This window comes from Narcine bancroftii, chromosome 12 (assembly GCF_036971445.1).
Source record: "Narcine bancroftii isolate sNarBan1 chromosome 12, sNarBan1.hap1, whole genome shotgun sequence".
NCBI lineage: Eukaryota > Metazoa > Chordata > Chondrichthyes > Torpediniformes > Narcinidae > Narcine > Narcine bancroftii.
Window position 1 is genome coordinate 52,489,524 of NC_091480.1, and position 25,133 is coordinate 52,514,656.

The 25,133-nt window shown below is 44.4% G+C and overlaps 1 protein-coding gene across 6 annotated transcripts in view; it reads right to left on the bottom strand.

The window, feature by feature from the left end:
* The window catches only part of LOC138746852 (receptor tyrosine-protein kinase erbB-4-like), a 198,603-nt gene that overhangs the window by 88,059 nt on the left and 85,411 nt on the right, over positions 1-25,133 (bottom strand). For all 6 annotated transcript variants that reach the window (XM_069905407.1, XM_069905408.1, XM_069905409.1 and 3 more), the window contains exons 3-9: positions 17,101-17,287; positions 10,337-10,471; positions 8,570-8,635; positions 7,742-7,863; positions 4,802-4,943; positions 3,188-3,301; positions 393-513 (exon numbers count right to left, since the gene is read on the bottom strand). In XM_069905407.1, coding sequence (XP_069761508.1) covers positions 393-513; positions 3,188-3,301; positions 4,802-4,943; positions 7,742-7,863; positions 8,570-8,635; positions 10,337-10,471; positions 17,101-17,287 — 887 coding nt within the window. The remainder of the gene's footprint in view (positions 1-392; positions 514-3,187; positions 3,302-4,801; positions 4,944-7,741; positions 7,864-8,569; positions 8,636-10,336; positions 10,472-17,100; positions 17,288-25,133) is intronic.

Genomic DNA, 25,133 nt, shown 5'->3' on the forward strand with positions numbered 1-25,133 from the left:
CTGTCTACACCTTGATGAAGGGCTCCAACCCAAATCGCTGGTTCTGTGTCTTTATTTCTACTACATAAAGGACACAGTTTTCACCTGCTGAGTTTCTCCAGTGTTGTGTTTTTACTTCAACCACTTTGTCGGCAGACTTTCCAGTTTTATTCTAAGTTACCGTGTACCCAGGTCTTGGAAAATGACAACTTTAAACCAAGAGTTGCACAGTCTTTTCTTCACTTCTATTGCTGTAGATTCCCCCATACTGGCACCTGGCATACTGGCTGAGAGAGATGACGCACATAAAAAATTATAACACAATCCCTCTCTACAGCAACGAGGTTCCACAGTGCTCCCAGTTCTATACTCTCTGCCACTTCCATCCAAAGAAACTGCCAGTGATCTCTTACCCTTCAATACCAGTGATGAGAAAGTCAAGGTTGCCAGTGATCTTGGTGCAGTTGATGAACTGGTCGATGTTTTTGGAATCCACAGTCTGGTATCGATGACCAGCCCCAGTCCCTTCGCATGCTGTACGAACAAGGAAGCAATGGATACATGTGAGGACTGCACAATCGGAGGTTGAATCATCAACGGTTCCGACTGGAACCGATCATCAAGGATACATTGGAGAACCTGTACTGGATGGAACTGAAATTCAGAGCAGAAGCCCTCTGGAGCCACACTGCCAATTCTGGAGAATTTTGTGCTGGTTCCAACATCAAAGCTGATTCCAACATCAACATCAATGACATGAAGCCTGACTTGGAAGACAGAACTCCCTGATAACTTCGAAAAGCATTAATAACCCACTCATCCCTAAACTTTTTATTAAACATTATTTTTTAAATAAATATGCATCATTTGAATTCATGAGGGTTCAAGATTTCAATTATTGCCATGTTAAAAAAAAAACCAATCTCTCATCAGTTACATTTTTTTTTTAAAAACTTACAGTGATGGGTGCCTGGAGTGCATTGCCGGGGGTGAAGCTGGTACAAAAAGGGCCATTCAAAAAACTCAGACAGGTACGTAGATGTGAGGGACTAGCTGTGAGGGAGGGAAGGCTGAAATCGATCGTGGAGTAGGCTTATGTGGGACAGCACAACATCATGGGCCAAAGGGCCTGGACTGTGCTGCGCTGTTCTACCTTCGAAAAGCCTCAGCATTCTCACAATTTCCTGAAGCATTATCCATTCCTAAGACTGGAGATGGGAATCAGGCTGACAATCATGCAGGGCCAAGGGAACGCCGCTCTACTGGAGGGGATGAAAAAGACGGTAACCCAAAGTTCTGTTTCCTCTCCAATGTGTTGTTTTTTTTTAAATGATCAGGAGAGGACATTGTCCGAGGGTCAATGTCTATCCCTCGATCAGCATCACTGAAGCTGATGATTGGCTCATGATCAAATTGCTGCTTCTGGGAGCTTGCTGCACACAGCACAGGGACTTTGCAACAATAACCACACTTGGAAATTCAAACATAGAACAATTACGCTTCTGGTTTGAAGCAGATGGGTCATCTCAAGGAGGTGAAAGGTGCTCATGAAGTACAAGTACAATCTCCCTTTAAAGATTGAACTCCCTAGTTAACTCATTCCAACCAAAAGTGCAATCAATTGTTAAAAAGATCTACAAAGTTGTTTTTAAAAACACGGAACTGCTGGAGGAACTCGGCAGGTCTCGCAGCATTCCATAGGAGGTAACGATGTTTTGGGCCTGAGCCCTCCTTCAAGTATTTTTAACTACAATCACAGCGTCTGCAGACTTTGGTGTTTCTCTACAAAGTCAGTTTTTATTTTCTGCTTTCAGAACAGGAAAGAAAGAGATAGCAAAGAAGAAATGTCAAAAAATATTTAAAAAGGAAAAATTCTGCCCAGGATTAATTACAGTGATAATTCTCCTCTTTGCATATGCGCAGAAAATGAATGAACAGCCCTTCCTACCTTGAAGAAGGGCTCAGGCCTGAAACATTGGTAACATTTACCTCAAATGGTAAGAAGGGTCCTAAAATTGTCAACATAGAGGTTTTTATTAGTAAACCGTAGTTCCATTCAAACCCTGGAAGGATTTAATAAAAGTAAATCACGTATATTAATCACCCAATAATCTAAAATCTGGGAGTGATAAACCTCCATTTAATTTTTTTTAAGATAGGCTTTATTTATACACGGTTTTTCCCCCATGCCAAATAAACTGAAATAGCCGAATTCAGCGAGCTAAAAAAAGATTTGGGGATTGGTAACGCTTGAAAAAGATACAAGAATTTAGGTAAAATATTCATTTTAATAAAATTAAGACGTCCCATCACTGCAAGAGGTAAGGGAGACCAACCCGATAATGATTGTTTAATCCTATCAAACGATACCTGGAAATCCTCTCACAGTGTTTTTAAAAATTTTTGTAATTCTAATTCCTAAATATTGAAAATGTTCTTTCACTAACTTCAAACTTTAACCTCAATTTCTCCAAGGCCAGTGGAGCTTTCAATTATATGCAAAATGGAGTTCCTTTCACCCTTGGAGCCACAGAGTTTCAGAGGCTCAGCTCGTCCATGCCGACTCAATTTCCCACCTTAGCTCACTGTGGTAGCAGCGAGCAGGAACAAACTCAGAAAATACTGTACAACAGGCTTTATTGCAGTAAAGGTCAGAACAGGAGGGGCCGGCTCTGGTCTATATTCAGGTCGGCTGATTGATAGCCGGCCACGTGGAGTCAGCCCCTTAGGTGGTCTTCCCTCAGGTACAGAGATCTCCCCCTGCAGTCAGCTACTCCCATTTCCCTGCATTTGGGCCATGCGCCTCCAAACCCTCCAATTGGTAAGTTGTTCATTGCTGCGATCAGGAGGAATGGGTTAATGTTTAAATAATAATGTTCTTAAAGTGGGATGGTCTATGTAAAAAGATGGTCGCCCCGGTGTACTTGGGCTGCCTGTCATCATTTACATCATAACCAATTGTACGTTCAGCACTTTGGATCAATGTGCGTTGTGTTAAATGTTGCTATATAAACTACTACTACTTCCTATGGCTGCTGTGAGACCAGCCAAATAAATTCCTCCAGCATTTGTGTATTTACCATCCTACAGAGGAGCCTGAAGGTGGTGCTCTCGGTACATACAGCAATGCAGTTTCGCAAAGTATGTTCAAGGTGGTGTCACATTTTGCCCACTTTGCATTGAGTGCTGAACGGACACGCACACTCACCTTTTGGGCACAGGCCATGACACGGCTCACACATCTTCACCCCGTTTTTCTCAACCTCCATCTTGTCACTGGGACAGGCGCGGACACACGAGCTCTGGTCCACGATGAAGTTTGCTGCAGGTCGAAACAAAAACAGGGGGGGGGGATCCTTCAAACCAAAATAAAACGACAGTCTCAAAAACCAGGTCAGGACTGAAGAAGATTTTCTTCACCTGGTGAGTGGTGAATTTGTGTCTCAGAAGACAATACTGAGATCGATATATTTCTGGATATTTCAGAAATTGGGGAATATCAGGATAATGCATGAAAATGGGAGATCACCCACATAGAACAGTTTCAATCAGAATTTATTGTCATGAGCAAGTCACAGAATTCGTCGTTTTGCAGCAGCGACACAGTGAAAACACTGATATAAACCACCTTACAACAATAAATAAAAATAGTGCATGAAAAGTCAGTCAGGCAGTGTCTGTGGTTCACTGGTCATTCAGGGATCTGATGGCAGCGGGGAAGAAGCTGTCCTTGTGTCATTGAGTGCTTGTCTTTAGACTCCTGTACCTTTTCCCCGATGGTAGAAGAGTGAAGAGGGCATGTCTGGGTGGTGGTGGGTTTTTGAGGATAGAGGCTGCGTTTGTAAGACACCGTCTCATGTAGATGTCCTCGGTGGAGTGAAGTCTGGTGCCTGTGATGTCACAAGCTGAGTTAACAACCCTCTGGAGTTTATTCTGGTTCTGAGAGTTGGCACCCCCATACCAGGCACGATACAACCAGCCAGAATGCTCTCAACAATACACCTGTAGTATCATGGCTAATGTGATTTATGGTGTGAAAAATAAAAAAGGGTGAGGGTGTACACAGGTTTAGAGAGTCCCTGACACAGCCTGAAGGGGGGAAATATTTGTTGTGATCCACAACACTCTAGCCTGAAAAGATAGTGGAAGCTGATTCAACAGGAGCACTCAGAGGGGCTTTGGGTAAATATCCAAAGTGGAATGATGGAGAGTATTGCAGGGAAATAGAAGGGGAGTGTGAACAATCCCTGGAAAGAGCCTGGCCCAGGCATAAATGGTTCCTCCTCTGTTGTAGTTTCATTGTAGAGGGTGGCACAGTTGGCAGAGCGGTTAGCACAACCTTGCTACAGCACCAGCAACCGGGATTCGAATCCCGCATTGTCTGTAAGGAGTTAGTATGTTCTCCCCATGTCTGTGTGGGTTTCCTCCCACTGTCCAATTGGGATGTAATTGGGTGGACTCATGGGCCAAAAGGGCCTGTTACTGTGGTGTATGTACAAAACTTCTCCATGTCCTTCTTATGGTTGTTGAGTGTGAGTGTAACAGGAACAAAATCCCCATTAATGGAAGGTGTGGAGGCATAAATGTAATCAGAAAGGTTGCAGCTTTCATGCCTGCCTGGAGTTAGTCCAGGACACCTGGTGAAAGGAAAGAGGAGCAGGTGTAACCTGGAGTGGGTGAAAAGTGAAGGACACCTTGTTCTCTTTGCTAGGAGGCCGTCATTCTCCAATGGTTCATTACACACACCTCTTGTGCAAACGCTCCTCGCAGCATCGTTCCCAGGGAATGAAGAGTGGGGAGAGGGGGAACTGAACGTACTTACCAGGGCAGCTCTTCACACAGAAAGCTCCATACATGTACTTGGTGTCTGGGTTGCGCTCCAGCTGATAGGACTGCTTGTTGTAAATGAGTGGTTGTGGACAGACGGGAACACAAGAGTTGCTGTCATTGAAGCGTTTGCATGCCTATGGTAACAAAATCATTCATGAGAGAAATCAGACCAGCTCAAAGATGGTCTCTCACACTCTGACACTTGGGCCCAAGACCTGGCCCCTTGCGACTCTCAGACTCATTGGAGCAGTCTGTTGGTCCCCACTCACTTTGTGAAGTCAAGTTTATTGTCATCTGATCATACAAGTACAACCAGATGAAACAGTGTTCTCTGGTCCTCAGTGCAAAACACGCAGACTCACAACCAGACACAACACACATATGCAGGTCAAGTATTTCATCTATACAAATAAATAAATATTGTTTCATGAATATGAGAGTCTCGGAGGGTCAATGTGAGCTGTTCCTTTGGTCCTTCACCATTCTCACTGCCCATGGGAAGAAGCTGTTCCTCAGCCTGGTGGTGCTGGCTCTGATACTCCTGTATCTCTTCCCCGTCAGGAGCAGCTGAAAGATGCTGCATGCGGGGTGGAAGGGGTCCTCATTGATTTTATGCACCCTCTTTAGGCAATGATCCCAGTAGATCATGTCATTGGGGTGGAGGGAGGAGGGAGGAGGGGGAGGGAGACTCCAGTGGTTCTCTCAGCCACTCTGTGATGACCTCTGATCCATTTCTCTGCAGCCACCGTACCCCACTGTGATGCAGCCGGACAGGACGCTCTCGATAGAGCTCCTGTAGAAAGTTGACATAATGATGGCTGGTAGCCTTGCCCTCTCCAGTCTCAGGAATTGCAGTCGCTGTTACACCTTCCTGACAAGTGAGGAGATGCTGAGTGTCCTCGATAGGTCACTAGTTAAGTGAACTCCAAGGAATTTGGTGCACTCCGCTACAGTGTAGTTGATGTGAACAGTCTCCTCCTTTCTCTGCCCCAGTTTTGACGATGTTCATTCCATACACCAGTCCCAAAAATCTCAGAATGATTTCAGCACAGGAGGCCATTTGATGTATTGAGTCCATGCAAGGGCAACCAAGCAATACCCAACTCCAGTGTCATCTCCACCAAACCTTTCCTTTTAGATATACATCCCGTTTCCTCTGGCTTCTCATAACTGAACCTGCTTTCACTGCAATCCTGGCAGTGCATTCCAAACTCTAACCATGAAGAAAATGGTCCACGTATCACTTCTGGTTCTTTTGCCACTTATCTTCTTTCTATGTCCTCTGGTCCTGCCTTCCCCAGTCTCCCCAACGAATGGAAACCATTTCTCCCGGTCCACCCTTTTATGAATTTACCTCCTTCAGATCCTCTCAAAACCTCCCCTGTTCCAAGGAGACAAACACCAGCCCATCCACATATACAAAATCCTTCAACCCCAGAATGCTCCTCGTCAGTCTCTTCTACATTTTCCACAGCCTTTGCATCCTTCCACTCACACACAGTTGCTTACTAACATGCCAAGTCTCTTCAGATCCCACCCACAGCAGGCAGCTGCTTCCATTGCAACAGTCCTCATCAAACATTTGCTCCCTGCCGTCAGGTCTCCCAGTACTTATTTCACTCCTTGGGATTCACTCTGTCATTCCCTGCTGCAGAGAGATATTCTGTTGGCTGTGAGCATCAAGATCCGTTATCCAAAACCACCCAGCGTTCAAAAAGACAGGAAAAATAAAGTGCTAGAAATTGGCCCAAACCATTAACTCAGTTTCTCTCTTCACACAGATACTACGGAGCAGTTTGTCCAGCACAGGATTTTCTTTTGTACCAGAATTAAAATTATTGACATCCACTTCTGTGGATTTGGTGGAGAACTTGAATAAAACATGAACATCTGCAGATAACGTAATTGCAGTGAAATCACAACGCTGATGAGAAACTCAGCAGGTCAAACAGTGTCCTTTATGTAGCAAAGAATCAAGGACTTGAGCCCTTCATCAAGGGATGGACAAATTGTCGGCAGGTGTCCGAATAAAAATGTGGGTGGGGGGAGGGGCAGGGGGATGAGCATGGTCCCACAGGCAGGAGGTAATATGTGGAGAAGAGAGGGAGGGCACAGCAGTAAACACGTGGGGGGGGGGGGGGGGGAATGGCTCTGTGAATGGAAAAGGAAGGGGGTAGAAAGAAGAGAGATGGGGAAGGGAGGGAGAATGGGGAGTGGGCTAGCAGAATCAGGAGAAGTCTGTGTTAATCCATCCAGTTGGAGAGAGCCCGGACAGAATATTAGGTGTTGCTCCTCCCATCTACGGATGGTCTTGGTGGGATAGAACACGAGGTCATGGACAGACATGTCAGTGCGGGAGTGGGGTGCAGAACTGAAGTGACTGGCCAGTGGGAGATCCCCATCACCAATGCAGATGGAGCAAAGGTGCTCAGCGAAGTGATCTCCCAGTCTGCGTCAAGTCCCTCCAATATAGAGAGGGTCATAACGGGAGCACCAGATTCAGTGGATCACTCCCGTGGCTACAGAAATGAAATGTTGCTTCACTTGAAAGGACTGTTTGTGGTCCCAGACTGTGGTGGAGAGGGAGGAGGTGTGGGCACGAGTATGGCACTTTGTATGGTCCCAGGGGTAGATGGCAGGGTGGGGGGATTAGTGGGGAGGAATGAGTGGACGAGGGAGTCATGGAGGGAGCAGCCCCTACGGAAGGCAGAGTGGGGAGAATGTATCTAGTGGTGGGACCGTGTTGTAGGTGATGGAAATTCTGAAGGATAATGTGTGGGATGCGGAGGGTAGTGGGTGGAGGTGAAGACAAGTGGAATCCTGCTCTTGCTGTGTCTGGTGAGCTTATTGCTTCACGACCAGGGATGTGTGCTGGAAAGTGTCACAATTATAAAGCCAGAGTTGATGAAAATAAAGCCTTCTGAGGACTTACAAAGCAGTTGGTATCTCTGGGGCCGGAGCACCCCCCAGCACACTCGCTGTGGCAGCATTCGCTGGGGTTGTGTTGTCCAAAACATCGGCCATTGCACTGAGGAGCACACACCGATTTAGTCACTGGTGGGAAGAAAGTGAGAGCAAAGTCAGAATCATTGCAGCTTTTGTTCTCCTGAAGGCAGCGATCCCTGTCACGGTTCATATACTTCAGCAAGTCACACAAGCAAGCATCTTTCCAAGCAAAGGTAAGAGAAGGTGATTCATTCCCTTAAATCTGCTGGCTTAAGTGTTGGCCGATACATCACAGCAGAAGCTTCAGTAGAGGGCAGGGGTGCACACCGCCCGAGCAGAGGTCCTTGTTAAAGTACAGGGGAAACTACGTGAGAGTATTTGCACTGGATAACTAAGAGTCCAAAAATCCTGGCCAACCCAATCACCGATCAGTCCGGATTTTCGAATGTTCCAGATTCTCGGGCAGTACTTTTAAAATTCAAATTTAAGGAGGAATAAAGAGACGAACAGGTACAATTTGATAGCTTATTCGTTAACAAATACAGCATGCTTCATTTAGCAAAACAAGCTGTTTTCCAGAAAAATAAAGTCAACAAGCGTGGTCACTGTTCGTTCAGATTTCTGGATTTTTATTGTAAATCAGCAAGGTACCCATGTATCCAAAAGCAAGTTTCTCTGTTAAACCACATTTTTTATATATTCAAGCCATTCATTAACGTGAACTCGGGCTCGAGTTCTTGCCTTAAGCTCGTGTTCTACCTGAACTGCACATCTACTGGATCTCACAAGCAATCTGCAGCAACAACGTACTTACAGGTCTGACAGTCACCCTCATGAGGGCCCCAGCAATGTCCTTGACAAGATGAATGACACTGAGAGCCTGAAAAACAGGAAGAATGTCATCATTATAAATCAAAAATCTATACCGTAAAGAGTCAATGCAACAGCATTGCGCTAACCCCTGCATTGACTGTGCCCCCCACCCTTGTGTGTGTGTGTGTGTGTGTGTGTGTGTGTGTGTGTGTGTGTGTGTGGCCTTGTGTCATAGCAACAACATTATCCAGTCATGCACATTCAATTTTGGGACCTAGCTTTCATCCACAATGTTACAGTAGAAGAGGAGACAATTCCACCAATCACATCGACGGGTGCTGCTGACATGCCTATCTTCAAGATCTGCCAGTATCAAGCAGGATCTGAACTAATTAGGGCAGCCTGGTTGCCGTAGCGGTTAGCGCAGCACCATTACAGCACCAGCGATCCAGGTTCAAATCCCACACTGTCTCCATGGGGTTTTTCTCGGGGGCTATGGTTTCCTCCCACCCTTCAAAACCTACCGGGAGAGGGGGGGGGGGGTTATAGGTTAACAGGGGCAGGTGATACTGACGAGTGGGCTGAAAGGGTCTGTTACCTTGCTGTATGTCTAAATTAAATTTTTTAAAATTAAAAACTAAATTAACCTTGAGTCTGTACCCTCAAGAAGGAGGGAGATGAAGAGGAGGAGAAAACAAGACACTGAGAGAGTTAAACAGACTTTGGCACTTCATTCAAAACAAAGGCTCCAATGTTCAAAGTCCACCACCTACAAGTCAGGAATGCAATGAAATGCTTTCCACCTGCTTCAACTCTGAAGAAACTCAACAGCATCTGGGAGAAAACTGGAATAGAACCTTCCCCTCCACCCTAAACAGGCATCCCCTTCACCACCAGCACACAATCACATCCCCTTCACCACCAGCACAGTGTGGCTTCTACACAATGCCCAGCAGTTCCTTGCCCAGGATGCTTCTACAGCGCTGTGGCCTCAAACACTCAGGACAAGGGCAGGTTCCTCTTCAAGTCGCACACCATCTCTACTAGAAAATGTATCATCAGTTCTTAATCTCCACTGGGTTTGCATTCGGAATTCCCTCACCCACAGCATTGTGGGAGCATGATCATTGGAAGTTCTCCAGTGATTCAAGAAGTTCAAGTCTATTGCCATTTGATTGCACGAGTACAACTCGATGAGACCAGACAAAACACACGTACAGACAAACAATACGTATACAGGACACATATACAAGTAAATAAATGTTTTCTGAATATGAGAGTCTCGGATGATCAGTGTGAGAAGTTCCTTTGGTTGTTCACCATTCTCACTGCCCATGGGAAGAAGCTGTTCCTCAGCCTGGTGGTGCTGGCTCTGATACTCCTGTATCTCTTACCTGACGGGAACAGCTGAGAGATGTGTGGGGTGGAAGGGGTCCTGAATCATTTTATGTGCCCTTTTAGACAACGATCCCGGTAGATCGTGTCAATTTGGGGGAGGGAGACTCCAGTGATCCTCTCAGCCACTCTTATGGTCCTGTGGATTTCTCTCCAGCAACTGTACCCACACTGTGATGCAGCCGGCCAGGACGCTCTTAAAGAAAGCGGCATCTTATGACCGCCTTCCCAAGGGAAAGTAGAGGTGGGCAATAAATGCCAATCTTCCATGAAACTCCAGAAATGAGTTTAAAGAATAACAAGGGCCAATTGATCATGCCAGTTCAGAAAAGCGCAGGGTCCAAAGTTGGTCACCCCGGCTGATTGTACTCACAGCCTTTGATGGTATCCTTTGTCTCATTGAAGTCCATTCTTTCTTTAGAGTTATGCAGGATGTCAGCCCAATCAATGGACTCCGTGTGGCACAGAAACTTGTTGGATTCCAGATATACACCTCCTACCAGAATCTCTGCAGAGCACAATAAAACGGAAAGAAAAGCATGAGTAAAGAAATGGAATAATGACCATTGAAAACCCCCCCAAAAAAAAGAGAACATTTAATTAAATGTTTAGGACTGATACTGAGGAGGTTTATTGTACAAGTGCATTTCCTTTGCTCAATGACAGGAGGCCACCCAGAAGTGAAAATGGCCACACACAATTTAGATTTGTGACTGACGACATCAATATTTTGACCTAGTAATGGATTTTATTGAGTATTCCCCAATATATCGATGCAATCAAGAAGGCTCACCAGCAGCTACACTTTGTAAGGAGTTTGAGGAGATTTGTTCGGACACTTGCAAACTTCTCCAGGTATTCTGTGGGGAGCATTCTGACCAGTTGCATCACTGTCTGGTATGGAGGTGCCAATGCTCAGGACAGGAGAAGACTACAGAGAGTTGTGAACTCGTCCAGCGACATCACAGACATCAGTCTCCACCCCATGGAGGACATCTACAAGAGTTGGTGTCTTAGGAAAGCAGCCTCTAATCTCAAGGCCCCCCAATGATCAGTTTAGATACCTTGGAATTACAATTACTAAGGGTTATAAGAATTTATTGAGTCAGATTAACATTCTATTATCAGGATGGTCACCCTTGTCTATTACTATGATTGGACATATTAATTCAATTAGAATGATGAGATTACCAAAATTTTTACATCTTTTCCAGTCTAGACCAATCTTTATCCCTAAATCTTTTTTTTATTCACTGGATTTGTTTATTTCTTCGTATATATGGAAAACAACCTTATTTAAACAAAGTGCACCTTCAAATAACTAAAAGGAGTGGCAGACTGTCACTTCCAAATTTCCGTTTCTGCTAGTGAGCGATCAATATACGTCATTTGCTCACCTTTGTTAAAATTTGATGTTAGTTGACCCTCCCCCCCACCCCACTTCTTGGGTGGAAATGGGATTGATTTTTTTGGAAAAAAAAACATCTATGTTGCCAGTCCTAGGGTCTTTTTTTAAAACCTTTTTATAAATTAACAAGCAATCCGATAATGAGGTCTTTTTCTTGCCTCTCATCTGTTCCTCTTCTGAACTTGATGTTTCTTCTGAAGCCTCTTCCACTGAGATGTATCCCCTTTGTGTTCCGATGTTGGAACATCGGACTGCCCCTTTAAGAGATTTTTTTTTTAATCCCAGTCCTATTGTACCTAATCATCTATTTTTTTTTAAAAACCTTCTTTGTCAGATGCAGGTTTCAGTGAGTGGTGTAGACTGGGGATCAATAATTTTAAAGATCTTTTTATTCGAGATCATTTTGCTTCTTTCAACCAATTGAGGGCAAAATTTAAACTATCCAATAGTCAATTTTTTCAGATATCTACAAGTCAGGCATCTTTTTCAGTCCAAGCTCTCTGAATTTCTGGATTTCTGAAACAAATCTTTTTTAAAAAAAAAAGAAAAACAGAACAAAAATTCCTCCCCAAGTGCTGGAAGGACCAGCACGACCTCCCCTCCATTTCACGGGTCACCACCAAGCCACGAAAACTCATGCAGCCACCAGAAATCAACCTAACATGTCCCCCGACCCCCGCGGAGGTGGGGGGGGGAAACTTTGATTAATCAACAATTCCATCTAATACAAGAATTCTTCATCCATCAGAGAGGAAAAAAAGGGGGTTTAAACCCCCCCCCAATACATTAAATTCATTGCAACAAATCAGTACCTTCTGTTACTTGAAGTTTAGACAAACTCTGAGCATATTCTTCAGCTTGAACATAATTTGTAAAAAAACATATTCTGTTGACCTGGTACAAATATTTTCAAAGTGGCAGGATAACACAACACGAATCTGAAACCTTTATTATATAAAACTTTCTTAACCCTCTCCTTTTCTTTAATAAAGTTTGACTCAAATCTGGATTTAAAAGGTCCATATTCCTTAGCTTTCCTCATCACTAAACCTAGAAGCCCTTCTCTATCCTGGTAGTTCAAAAATCTAACCAGGATAGGTCGGGGTCCTCTGGTTTGGACCCAGCTTTGGTCTCAAAGCTCTACAAGCTCTCTCTATTAAAATCTTATCCTTGAAATGTTCTTCTCCAAATATCTTCGGTATCCATTCTTGAAAAAAAAAATCACGTCTCCTCCTCCTTTACTTTTGGACAATCCCACTAATTTAACATTATTTCTTCTGCTATAATTTTCCAGAATATAAACTTTCTCCAACAGTTTTTCATTCATCGATATCAAACTAGTCATCGTATCTTCAGACATCTGTTTTCACTACACAGCACCTCCTCTCAAACATCTCGAACCTTACTTTTCAACTTCTCCACTCTTTGTGAAATGTTATTCATTGCTTTTAATGCATTATCCACTTTAACTGTCAAATCTATTTTAATGTGCTTCAATTCTTCAGACAATTTAAAATTATTTTCCAAAGACAAATTAATTTTTATTTGAAGTTCATCTATTTTTGACTCAATCTTATTCATTTCCTTCTTAAAAGTCTTTTTCTTGCCTCTCGTCTGCTCCTCTTCTAAAGCCTCTTCCACTGGAAATATATCCCCATGTTCCGATGTTGAAACGCCGGACTGCCCCTTTAAGAGACCTTGCATTTTTTTCCATTTTTTCCTTCTGCACCGCATATGCCCGACTTCTCGTGCATGTGTGATGCAGTTTTAGTTTTCCCCCTGGCGCCATCTTTACGGGTCGCCGCGAAGGATGCTCCGGAGAAACGTCCCTCTCCCGGGTCCTCACCGGCAGATCCAGAGAACTTCAGCGGCCTGCTTCATCGTTTAGGTAGGCCCAGCTTCCTCCTTCTTCTTCAGACGTTTAAGGAGGAGTTAATTTAGGCGTTGTCACCTTTTTAGGTGACATCTTCTTTCTTCTGTTAAACACTTTATATTAACTTTAAAGTAATTTTGATTTTAAAAAAAACTTTTCTTCGTAAACACTTTTTTAATTAATCTCCCAGGAGTCGTAAGGTTGCGTGTTGTCCCTCACAGCATCAGGTGACATCCCCAAAAACAAACCTTCTTGATTTGCTTTTTGATTTCCAATTTTCTCATAGAGGCTCAATATCAATTACTTATAGAAATTTGATGAACTTGAGAATAGCTTCTTTAGTTAAGATTAAGAGTGATTGGAGCATGGACTTGGACTTGTCACTCACAGATGAAGACTGGGATATTGTAAATTTGATCACTGAATCCTCCTGTGAACCACCTTGTTTATTGCAATTCAAGGTGGTGCATAGAGCACCTATTTCAAAAGTGAAACTGTCTTGCTTCTATTCTGATATTGATTCACTATGTGATAAATGTAACATTTTTGAGACCTCTAATACATGTTTTGGGCTTGCTGTAGTTTAGAAAATTTTTGGAAAAATTACTTGCAAACTTTAGAACTGTGCCCTTGAATTGCTCCATTTGGTGTTTCTAAAGAAGAGGAAATAGTCTCGACTCCATCTCAGAAGTGAATTTGAGCTTTTACCTCATTGAGAGCTCGAGGGGCAATTCTGATGAAATGGAAAGACAGCACTCCACCTACTCATAGTCAATGGTTACAGGAGGTCATGTCCTTCCTATGTTTAGAAAGCAAAGCAGACATAATGTGTAAGATGTGGGGGCCATTCATGGAGCATTACCAGCATTTAAAGAATGAGGGTGTTTGGACACTCCTGAACTATCTGGTCTCCGAATGTCATCCTTCATTTCCCATGTATATTAGATATATGCAAGTTTGCCTTGTTTAGAGGGAGGGGTTCAATTAATGGCGCGGTTCTTTTTTCTTTCTTTTGATTGAGAAGAGTACATAATTTATACTTTGTATGATTAAGATATAATTTGAGAATTACAAATTATCTCTCTTTTCTGATATTTCACCCTTTTATTGGATCTATGTGTGCATTTTTTAAATAAAAGAAAAAGATTTCCCCCCCCCCCACCCCACTCTGCTACCATCGGGATAAAGGAGCCTGAAGACGAGCACTCAGCAGCACAAGGACAGCTTCTTCCCCGCTGCCATAGATTCCTGAATGGACAATGAACCACAGACACTGCCTTACTTTCTCTTATTTTCTCTCATCTTTTGCTCTTTTTTTTTAATAGTATATTTGGAAATGTAATTTTTCACCTGTAACACACAGCACTGTTGCCACAAAACAGCAAATTTAGCTCTCCAAATCAGAGTTTACATTTTTTTTTAAAAAGACATAAAACACGATAACAGGCCATTTTGGTCCATAAGTCTATGCTGCCAAATTTACATCCCATTAACCTACAACCCCCGGTATGTTTTGAATGGTGGGAGGACAAGTCAGTTCAAGACATCTTATTATTTGCACCCTTGATGAGCTGAGAGAGCGAGAAGCAGAAAGTCACCTAATAAGTTGCAGACAGTAAACACACTGAAATGCTGGAGGAACTCAGCTGGTCTATTCAGCATCTATAGGAGACAAAGATACATTGCTGACGTTTCGGGCCCGAGTCCTTCAAGGAAAAATCAGAAAAGGCAGATGCAGGATACATCAGCAAGTCTCAGAATTCAAACAATATGGGAGGAATCCAGACCAACAAAAGGATCTGATAAGGGACTCATTAGAATTGATCTTGTCTGTAAGAAAGGAGTCAGGGAATGGAGAGATGACAGGGAAAGAAGGGGATGGGGGTTTTAACGAAAGCCAAAGTTGATATTAATGCCATCCTGTTGGAAGGTGCCCAGTCATTAGATGAGGTGTCATTCCTCTAATTAAGGTGGCCTTGTCTGGCAGTGCATGAAACTATGGACAGATATCGGCAAGGGAATGGGATGGAGAATTGAAATGGGTGGCCATAGGGAGATCCACGCTATTGTGGATGACAGAGACGAGGTGCTGAGCGAAGCGATCTCCCAGTCTGTGCCCAGTCTCTCTGATGTAGAGGAAACCACAGCGGGAGCACTGGTGCAGTAGGTTCACAAGTGAAAAGACAGCCCCTAGCGAGAAGTGGGAGATGCAGCCATGGGCCATCACTGTAACGCGAGCAGGAGAACAAAGTCAGATTCGGCCGTAATGCCTCTGTAGTCAAATAAACTGTTGACTCATCACAATAGGTGGCCCAGATGGATGGGCAGCAGGCACGAGAGGAATCTATAGGGAGAGCACAGGATGCAGTGAGTGTGTGGAGAGCAATGAACCGAGAGGGCTGAAGGTAGGAGTGGGATGAGAAATGGATGTGTTGGTGAAGATATGAGATGAGGAAGAGGGAGGGGTGGTAAGAGTGGGAGTGGAGTGGGGCAAGTTGAGGGGAGGGTGGGGTGGGGGCAGGGGATGCAGGAGTGGGGGTGGGCAGAGTGAGGATGAGGGGAATGTGTGCGGAGGAATTTGGACCGAGTCAGGATGAAGACAGAATTTTGGGCTGTGCATTCAGCAGATTTTGCTGTGATTGCTTCCTGGAGCCTGTTACCTTGTTTAAGGTGAAATTTGGCTCCCAATCTGCTGAAATTCTGGTTTGACAGAAACTGCAATTCTCTCACTGACTCATTGCAAAAGTCGCAACAAATAAATCTTATAATTAGATTGTCATCCAAGCCCTTGGCTTTAGCAGCAGGAGGAAAGGACAGGGACACAGACTTGATGCAAAACATTGATTTTCCTGGGGTTAGGGAGAGGGGTGGGGGGGTGGGGGAAGAGTTTCTTCACTGAAACCTCTATTACCATGCACAAACCCAAACCTGGCCAACTCAAAGTCGCCAAACGCAGTAATACACAAACGTGCTATAGAAACTCAGCAAGTCACACAACTCCTTAGAAGTGAAGGGTAACTAACGTTTCGGGTTCATGCCCTCAGCGCTCAGGCCTGAAGTGTTGGTCCCCGTGATAGCCGCCCTCCTGGCAAGGTATAAAAGGTACAACCAAACCACACAGTACAACACACACAGAATTTATTCGAGTCACGCCAGCGGGAATGAGCAGTATTTAGTGATGGGTAGATAAGGTCACCTCACTAATTCTGGTGAATTTCATTCAAAGAACTGTCAGAAGGTACAATATTTAAGGGATTTTCTTGCATACAAATTTGAGAAACATTGCTTTGAACTCATTGTGAGAAGCTTATGTTTTACATTTTGCACATCTCCTTTCTAAAGACAGGGAAGTGGGTTGATGTTAATTCACATGTACAAGTCATAATTAAGAGATATCCTTCTTGCATGCAAAATTAACAGAAGTCTGGAAGAGTTATTCCCAGTAGACATTGGCACCCCTTTACTTCCTACAGATACTGAGTGACCTACTGAGATTTTCCAGCACTTGTGTGTATCCCATTCAAGTGGCCTCGGTGCCCGAACACTGGCGGCCGGTCCAATGGGTTCAGTGTGACACAGGACAAAGGTCAGGCTTGTGGCTATTGCAGTTAAACAACTTGCCACCGCTCATTGTCCATGCACCTCATTGTCCTTTGCACTCTCAAAAAGGTATAGCCTTCAGACCAAGAGAAAGCAGAGCAAAGGAACCCAAAAAGATAGTGCTCGCAAAGTGCACCAAAGGCACCACAAGTTCTTTGCCATGGCTTTCCCATGGTTCCAGAGCATTTCTGGGGATGGGGGGGAAAATAGGGGATTTCTCTTCATCTCCACTCATCCATCCATCCAAAGACCCTACCTGTCAGCTGTTTAAAGCCAAGCTGCTTCAGCCCTTGAACTCCATCTTTCCGGTAGTTGAGGATCACCGACAGTGCATATTTGTCATCGTAGAGCGTTGTACCCCGGATAATTCGCAGGTTCTCCAGAGGAAGGTACTCAAACTGATTCAGTGCAACAAGTAGGTAACCTGTAACCTCCCGGATTGACTGTGGGGCAGAAAATCCAAGGTTAAATTAGCAGAGATGGACTGCAAAATCCAATTTAGCATCATTACCAAAACTACATCATCTCCAGCTCCACATACCTCAGTTCTTCTCCAATTCTGTCCTCTTGCTCATCGCACATTTAATAGCCCCTTCAATAAGGCCTTCAGATGCCTGGACCCTCAGCTCTGAAACACCCTCCCTCAACCTCTGTGTCTCCCTCCCAGATACTTTTTTTAAAACCCACCTCTTTTGGTGACTGTGACTTGTTGATAACACTGGACAAGGAAGATTTTGCTTCCTGAACATTTTTGGGTGTGCTTTATGGATTTTGGGCTGCTGATCACAAAAATAGCCTTAAAATGTTCCCATCCCATTACGTTTCTTAGCTATAACTTATTTTTGTGATTTCCTGTCATATTTTAAGTCTACTTCGTGCAAAATGTAATTGAAAATTCACTTTCTGCATTCGTACTTTACTCCTTCCTGGCTGACTTTGGTGCCGTCAGTGACAGACACAGTGAAAGATTTCACCGAGACATGGCGACTGTGGAAAAGTGATATTAGGGCAACTGGTATCCATAGCCCCTTTCACACTTTCAAGTGGTCCCAGGAATTAACAGCCAATTAGCCTTTAAAGTGTCTAGTGTGAAAGCAAAATCAGCTCAACGCCAGCATCAGATGACATCATCTCCTGCCGGGGATTGATGGCCTTGACCCCGAGTACAATCCCCAGTGCCTGCAGACGCCGGTGTTACAGTCATGCAAGTGTGAAATGGCAGTGCATTGTGGGATAAAAATTACCTAAGTATTTGTGAGAGCAGGAACGTGAAGGAAGAAAATATTAAAATGAAGGTGTAAACTTTGCCGTGGGAAAGTTATAGCGAGAGAGAGAAGGGGAAAGAAATAGCAATAGCGGACAATTTTTAAACAGTGTGGGAAAATTGGTAATGCTACAGCGCACAATTTATAAAGACTGTGGGAAAAGGCCATGGCAGATCTGACCTCCCAGAATGCCGTGTGGCAGAGAAACCCCTCCATGAATGCTCCGTGCATGCAGCCATGCATACAGCCCTTTCTCTGCCGCACGGCATTCTGGGAGAGCAGGTCCACATCACTTTTTTTCCACAGTATTTATAAATTGTAACACTATAGCACTACCAACTTTCCCACACTATTTAAAAATTGTGCGCTATTGGTATTTATTGCTCACTCTTTCCCATGGTCCCTTATAACGGTTTAAATAGGTCGGCACAACAACAACAGGGGCTGAAGGGCTCATACTGTGCTGTAAATAAAGCTTAATTATGTTATAATTAGGCATGATTAATTTTATTCAAATTCAAGATCATAATACATCGATCAGGATTAGGATAAGTCCACCATCACTCAATGTATCATGACATCACCTATAGAAGGTAGTACAGTCCTAACCCTGGGGATGGCTCCTTGCAAGTGTGAACTTGTTCAGTGTTCAAGTTAGGAATGGTCAAGTGTGAAAAGCCAAACCCTCATTTCAATCCTAGGACACTGAACAGCCGATTGAGTGGGATGTAAGTGTGAAAGGAGCTCATCAACGCCGGCTGACTATTGTTGACCACTGACACGAGAGGCATCAGATGCTGAGTACAAATGAAAATCAGTAGCAAAACATTTTCAGTTCAGTTGAACTAACACAATGAGTCAGCATCATGATGTTATTAAACGTGGTAAATTCAATAAAAGTTCATTTCATGCTTCTCCAACTTCCTACGTGATACAGCAAATCTGAAATTATCTTTGTGTTCAGCTTGAAGTTGTCTATCATAATCTCCAATTTCTTTACAAGAAGTGAACCTTTTGAAAAAATTGTTTTCCAATGTGACTTTTGTATTCATTGTCAATTTATGTAACTATTGTAGTCTTTTTTTTTTAAAAAGTACCTGCTTGGCAGCAACAAGCAAGAATAATCACTCCTACAAAGCACCTTAGGACATTTTACTACAGTGGAGGTGTTGCAAAATTGTCCCATTTTTCTCCTCCACTTTGCACACATGAGAAAGTACGAGAATGCCACGGAGGGAGGTGGAATTATTCTTTATTCAAACCAGTTCCTTGCAAGGTTCGAAGTCCCAGCAGCAGCCAAGTTAACAGACACAGCCGCCTTTGGAAATGCCAGCATGATATTCCATGGAAGCCAGCTCCCGGAGGCTGGAGAACAAGTAGTAAACTCACTACGCCTCCAACCGTCAACCGGTCCAACCTGTGTTGCAATAGGAATGCAATCGGAATACCCGACAACAAACCAATCTGGCCTTTTAATTAGCTGCCTTGGTAGCAAACAAAAACCAGTGCAAACTTCAAGTTGTGCCAACAAATGTGCAGATCACACTGTGATAGGTCATCCAGGCACAATCACTGCAAGGGACAGATTGGGTTAGTTCATGGCCAGAAACAAATTCTTTTGCATCTGTTTCCAGAATGGAGCTACTGCTTGGAACAGCTTGTATCGGTGCCTCACGCCATTGTGTTTGTTACTCAAGAACCTCCTCCCTCTCTCCCTCCCCAACCATGTTGCTATTGGGAAGGGAATTCCAAGATTTAGAACCAGTGACGTTGAAGGAACGGTGATACATTCCCCCCCACAAGTAAAATTGGTGTACGCAGACGGAGAGGCAAATTTCAGAGAAAGAGTCTTCTTTCGCATGACATTTAGACACCCAGCCCATTTAATGCCTTCCTGCGTCGCCAAACAGAGAGGTGATGCACCAGCTGCATCTCATTTTAACGGAGCTTGATGTGATGTGGTCCCTGGTTTGGAAATTCATGGTCATCGATCGTCCTGCATTTGCGGAGGTGCTGGCTAAATCATCCGTGGGTGCGATTCGTCTGTTACTGACAAGATTGAAGTCGAGGACCTTTTTTTATTTTGTACCATGTGGGAAGGTACTTCTTCTCTGTATTCCCTGCATTTCACACTTTTTTCTATCTGGATAGTGGGCTTGAGTAAGAAAATGGCCCAAGTTATATGGGTGGGAAGTGTTAAAAGGAAATGTATGAAATACAGGAAATTGGGACTAGCCCAGAATGCCAACGTGGTCAGCACGAATGGGTAGGGAGGAAGGGTCTCTTTCTTGTGATATGAGAGAGTGTGGTAAAAGACGTATCCAGCTTCTAAAAATAATGTGAGCTCCCCTCGAATTATTTGTTCTAAGAGATCATTTGAAAAGTTCAGGGGTGGAGGAGGGGGAATAATTAATTTGGCCTTTGTTTAGAAGTAGAGTAATTAATTTGGCCTTCAGTGTTTGGAAGGTGAGGGGCATTTTCCATCGAAGTTTGCTTCAGAAACCCATACAGCCTGTCTCCACTGCTTTTAAACTTCCCCATCTCCAGGCTTCATCAGACATGCCCAGACAGGCGGTGCTTTACGATACAGTTTGCATATTACTCAACACTCCTTATGATGATGAATGTGATGACATACCTGCATTTCAGATAAGAAAGTTAAACTTCCCCCCCCCCCTCCCCACAGTATGTTAACAGCAAGAGCAATTTAGAAAAATTCATTTCAAACTTCAACTCGTAAAATGTACCCTTTCGACAAAAGGACTTGGTGTACCACGAGTCTGTGCTGCCCAATTAACCTACGATTTCCATACATTTCAAAGGGTGGGAGGAAACTGGACCCCCAGAGAGAAACCACGCAGACATGGGAGAACATACAAACTCCTTACAAACAGTGTGGGATTCGAACCCTGGTCCCGATCACTGGTGCTGTGATAGCATCGTGCTAACCATGCTGCTCCTGATTGGGGGATGGGGCTCGACAAATGAAAAGCTGGAGGAAAGGAGACAGAGGAAAAGGAGAAGGGTGGGGGTGGGGGGGTGGCTAGCAGAAACCAGAGAAGCCAATGTTAACGCCATCCGATTGGAGGGTGACCAGAGATGGAAAATAAGCATTTACAGAACATGTTAAAAGGAAGAGAGGGTTTAAGGAGGGAGCTCCTCTACCTCTGGTCCATTCTCCCTCAGAACCTGCCAACAGTGGCTGGGGACAATGAGGGGCCCCATCCATATGGAACCCAAATAGCTGCTTTCAGGACAAGGTGGGGGGGGGGCAAACAAATTATTTTAAAGAGCACTGCCCAAAATACTATAAACCACGGAATGGGTCACATGACTAACTAAAAGTAGCCATCCCATGATGGGAAACACTGCTCTTGCTCACCTCAAATTAATAAAGAGCGTTTGTGCCTGGAGTGTTTATTTGCCAAAATGGTTTCGTTTCTGGTGAAAGAACCACAAAATCCTCAGAAAGGGCCTATTTATAGTTGGCAGCTCAGAGAAAGAAAAATATCCATTGGAGCTTGGAGAGGAGTCAACGCAGACATCTGCTAAGGAGCAGACCACTGCTCCAGTTACACCCCAGACAATGCTGGGAGGGTGGCGATGTGGAACTTCGTGGCAAACCAGCTTGTTGTATTGGCTGCGGGGGCTTCACTGCAGCTAATTAAAAGCAACCTCCAGCTATTAAAAGCTGAAAGGGCATCAAGGCAGCGTTCAATGAACATCAGCTGGAGGTGGGCAGAGTCGATCACAAATCAGTCCGGCTATGATCTGCCTGAAATGACACAAGTTCCTTGCAGGAGAACAACATGATGGTCCCAGGAGGATTCCCTCACTGACCCATGATCTTGTGCACGGCCAGAGTGAGACCACCCACAAGCTGGAGGAACAACGCCTCATCTTCTCACTGTGCCCCCTCCAACCAGATGGTATTAATATCGACTTCTCCAGTTTCCGTTCAAACCCCTCGCCCTATTTCACTTCTTCCCCTGTCACCTTCCCCCAGCTCTGTCTCCCCCTTCCCTGTCTCCTTTCGCACAGACATGATAAATTCTCACCCCTTCCCTTATCATATCCAATTGACCCCTTTTATTGGTCTAGATCCCTCCCCCAGCCGGCACGGTCTGAATTCGGAGATTTCCTGCTTCAGGCTCATTCTTCAAGGAAGGGCTCAGGCCCGAATCATCAGCGATATATCTTTGCTTTTTATGGAACACTGAGACTGGCTGAGTTCCTCCAGCATTTCCCCCCTCCCCCCTTTTGTTCGGACATCTCTGATGCTCCCCCCACACCTTGATGATGGGCTCCAGCCTGAAACATTGATGATGTATCTTTACTTTGCTACATAAAAGGCACTGTTTGACCTGCAGAGTTTCTCCAGCGTTTGTGTGTTTTTTCACTTAACCACGTGGTCAGCAGAATCCTGTTTTACCTCCTCCAGCATTTTGGTGTGTTTTTACTACAATCATAGCGTCTGCAGACACCATGAAAGCCATCTGATAATCTGCCTCATCATCAAAGCTTGCTTTGGTTGGTGATGAGAAGGTCTTCCCTGTCAATGCCCTTTGCAATGGAAATGAGGCCATGTAGATCCCTTGAAGAGTGTGAAATTGGCAGGAAGGTGAGGGATGAAATAAGGGGTATTCATGCTGAATACCTGCATGACACCAGACTTTCCCCAGGGACACACAGACAAACATCTACTACAGCTGGCAACCTTTCAACACAATGAAAGACATCTTCAGATCGGCCCAAAACTCATCAGTGTTCGAGAGCAGCCATTCTCAATAAGGACCCTACTATCACCACCCCACCCACCCCCCCACCCATCCTCACGTAACAAATATTTTCTCTTTTTTAAATGTCGTCGGGAGGAGAGGAAGAAACCAAAACTTGACTGATTCACAGGGAAGGGGGGGCCCATAAACCTCGAACAGAGCCCTTTGGGTGGGCCACAGCTGAAAAAAGGTTGAGAATGGCAGGTCTAGAACAAAAACCACAGTCAAGTGCTTCAAACCAGTGCGGCTACGAGGAAGCTGGGGGCTGCATTGGCAATGGCTCCATGCGGAAGTGTGGAGCCCTCCCACCATTGCCCAATCATTCGATGAAATCAGTGTTAAAACCCCATGAACTATCGATTTTAAATGAATAACTGATGATGTGCTGGTGTGAAGTGATGGGAATAACATGACTTGTGATAAAAATATTAACTTGAATGATCTGTATTGCATGAATAAAATATACTTTGCATTAAAAGATGTGTAAAGATGGGGTTAACTGGGATTAGCTGACTAGCTGCATTATGGTCAAGTATGGGAACACCAATACTCCTGAGTGTAAAGTCCTGCAAAAGGTAGTGGACACAGGCAAAACCCTCCCCACCATTGAGAACATCTCCAGGGGACGCTGCTGTCGGAGAGCAGCAGCGATCCTCAAGGACCCACCCCTCCCAGCACATGCTCTGTTCTCGCTGCTGCCATCAGGAATGAGGTGTCAGTGCCACAAGACTCGCACCACCAGGTTCAGGAACAGCTGCTCCCCCTCCACCATCAGACTCCTCAACAACAAACTCAATCAGGGACTCGTTTAAAGACTCTCACTTGTGCATTTTATTGATTTTCTTTTGTTCTCTCTGTATTGCACAGTCAGTTTGTTTACATTAGTTTTCTGTTTGTAGTTCTTTTATTTACATGTATATGCTGCGTACATTTTTTTTGCACCACCAATTAGTGGTAATTTTGTCTTGCCCACAGGAAAGGGAATCTCAGGGCTGTATGTGATAATAATAAATCTGAAATCCTATTGCTATTCTGGGATGCTGAAATGAAGTCCCCCATAAGGCACATATTTTGACAAATATAGTGTCACTGGCACTATTGGAGAGGTAACAGGATATGGCTTGGACTCTTCGTGCTGCCCTTCCAACATGCTTGGAGCTTCATCAGCACCATGAGGCTACAGCAGGAACATGTCCCTCACCCATCGCACCCTTTGGAGACCCTGCTTCATGTCAAAGATGTGGAAAGAGATGCATCAGTATCTGCTCTACAGAACAACACAGTGGGCTCTTCTCACGGAGACTCAGCAGCCGCTACGACAAGACCACCAGCAGTGAACGAGGCTCTTGAGACTACCAAAATCCTGCTGGTCTCCAGGTCCAGGATATATCTGCTGCAAGACCCACTTGTGCAAGGGTGGTAGGATTAGCGCACCGCTGTTACAGTGCCAGCAACCCGGGTTGGAATCTGGCGTTGTCTGTAAGGAGATTGTACATTCTCCCCGTGTCTACGTGGATTTCCTCCAGGTGCTCTGGCTTCTTCCCACCATAAAAAACGTAACGGTGCTGTAGGTTCATTTGGATTTCATGCAACTGGCAACCTCAAGCAACCGGCACAAATAAAATTGCGGAAAATAAATAGGTTTAAAAAAAAAATTGAAGTTTGCAATCACCGTTAGTTCGTCAATCACGCAACACAACTGGAAAATACACTTATCCAGGACACCGCATACTGGAGGTTTTACTGCATATACGGGACACTGCTCGCAGGCTGGAAGGGCCTGTTACCACTCTGTATGTCAAAACTTAATATATTAATTTAAGATGGAGCCCCTGCAAAGAACAGAGGGAATATAAACAGAAACAGGCAAGTGAGCCTTTTCTTTCTGCCCTTCCTTTCAATAACATGATAGTCGACCTTTTTATTCAGCACTGCTTTCTTGAACTAACTCAATATTCCTGGATTCTACTCCATTCAAAAATGATTTATAGCCTCCACAGCCAAGTTGGGTAAAGAATTCCAAAACTTCACCACCATCTGTGTGAAGATCACTTTGAAAGCTATCTCTGGTTCTGGACCCCTCCCAGTCACAGCAACTACATAGGCCAATATTACACAGAAATAGGCCCAACTCAGCATGTCTGTGTCAATCATAATGCCAATTTAACTAGTCCTATCTACCTGCCCCTTGCCCATGCTACTCTTTTCCCCGCCTGCTCTGGTGTCTGCCTGAATACCTCTTTGCA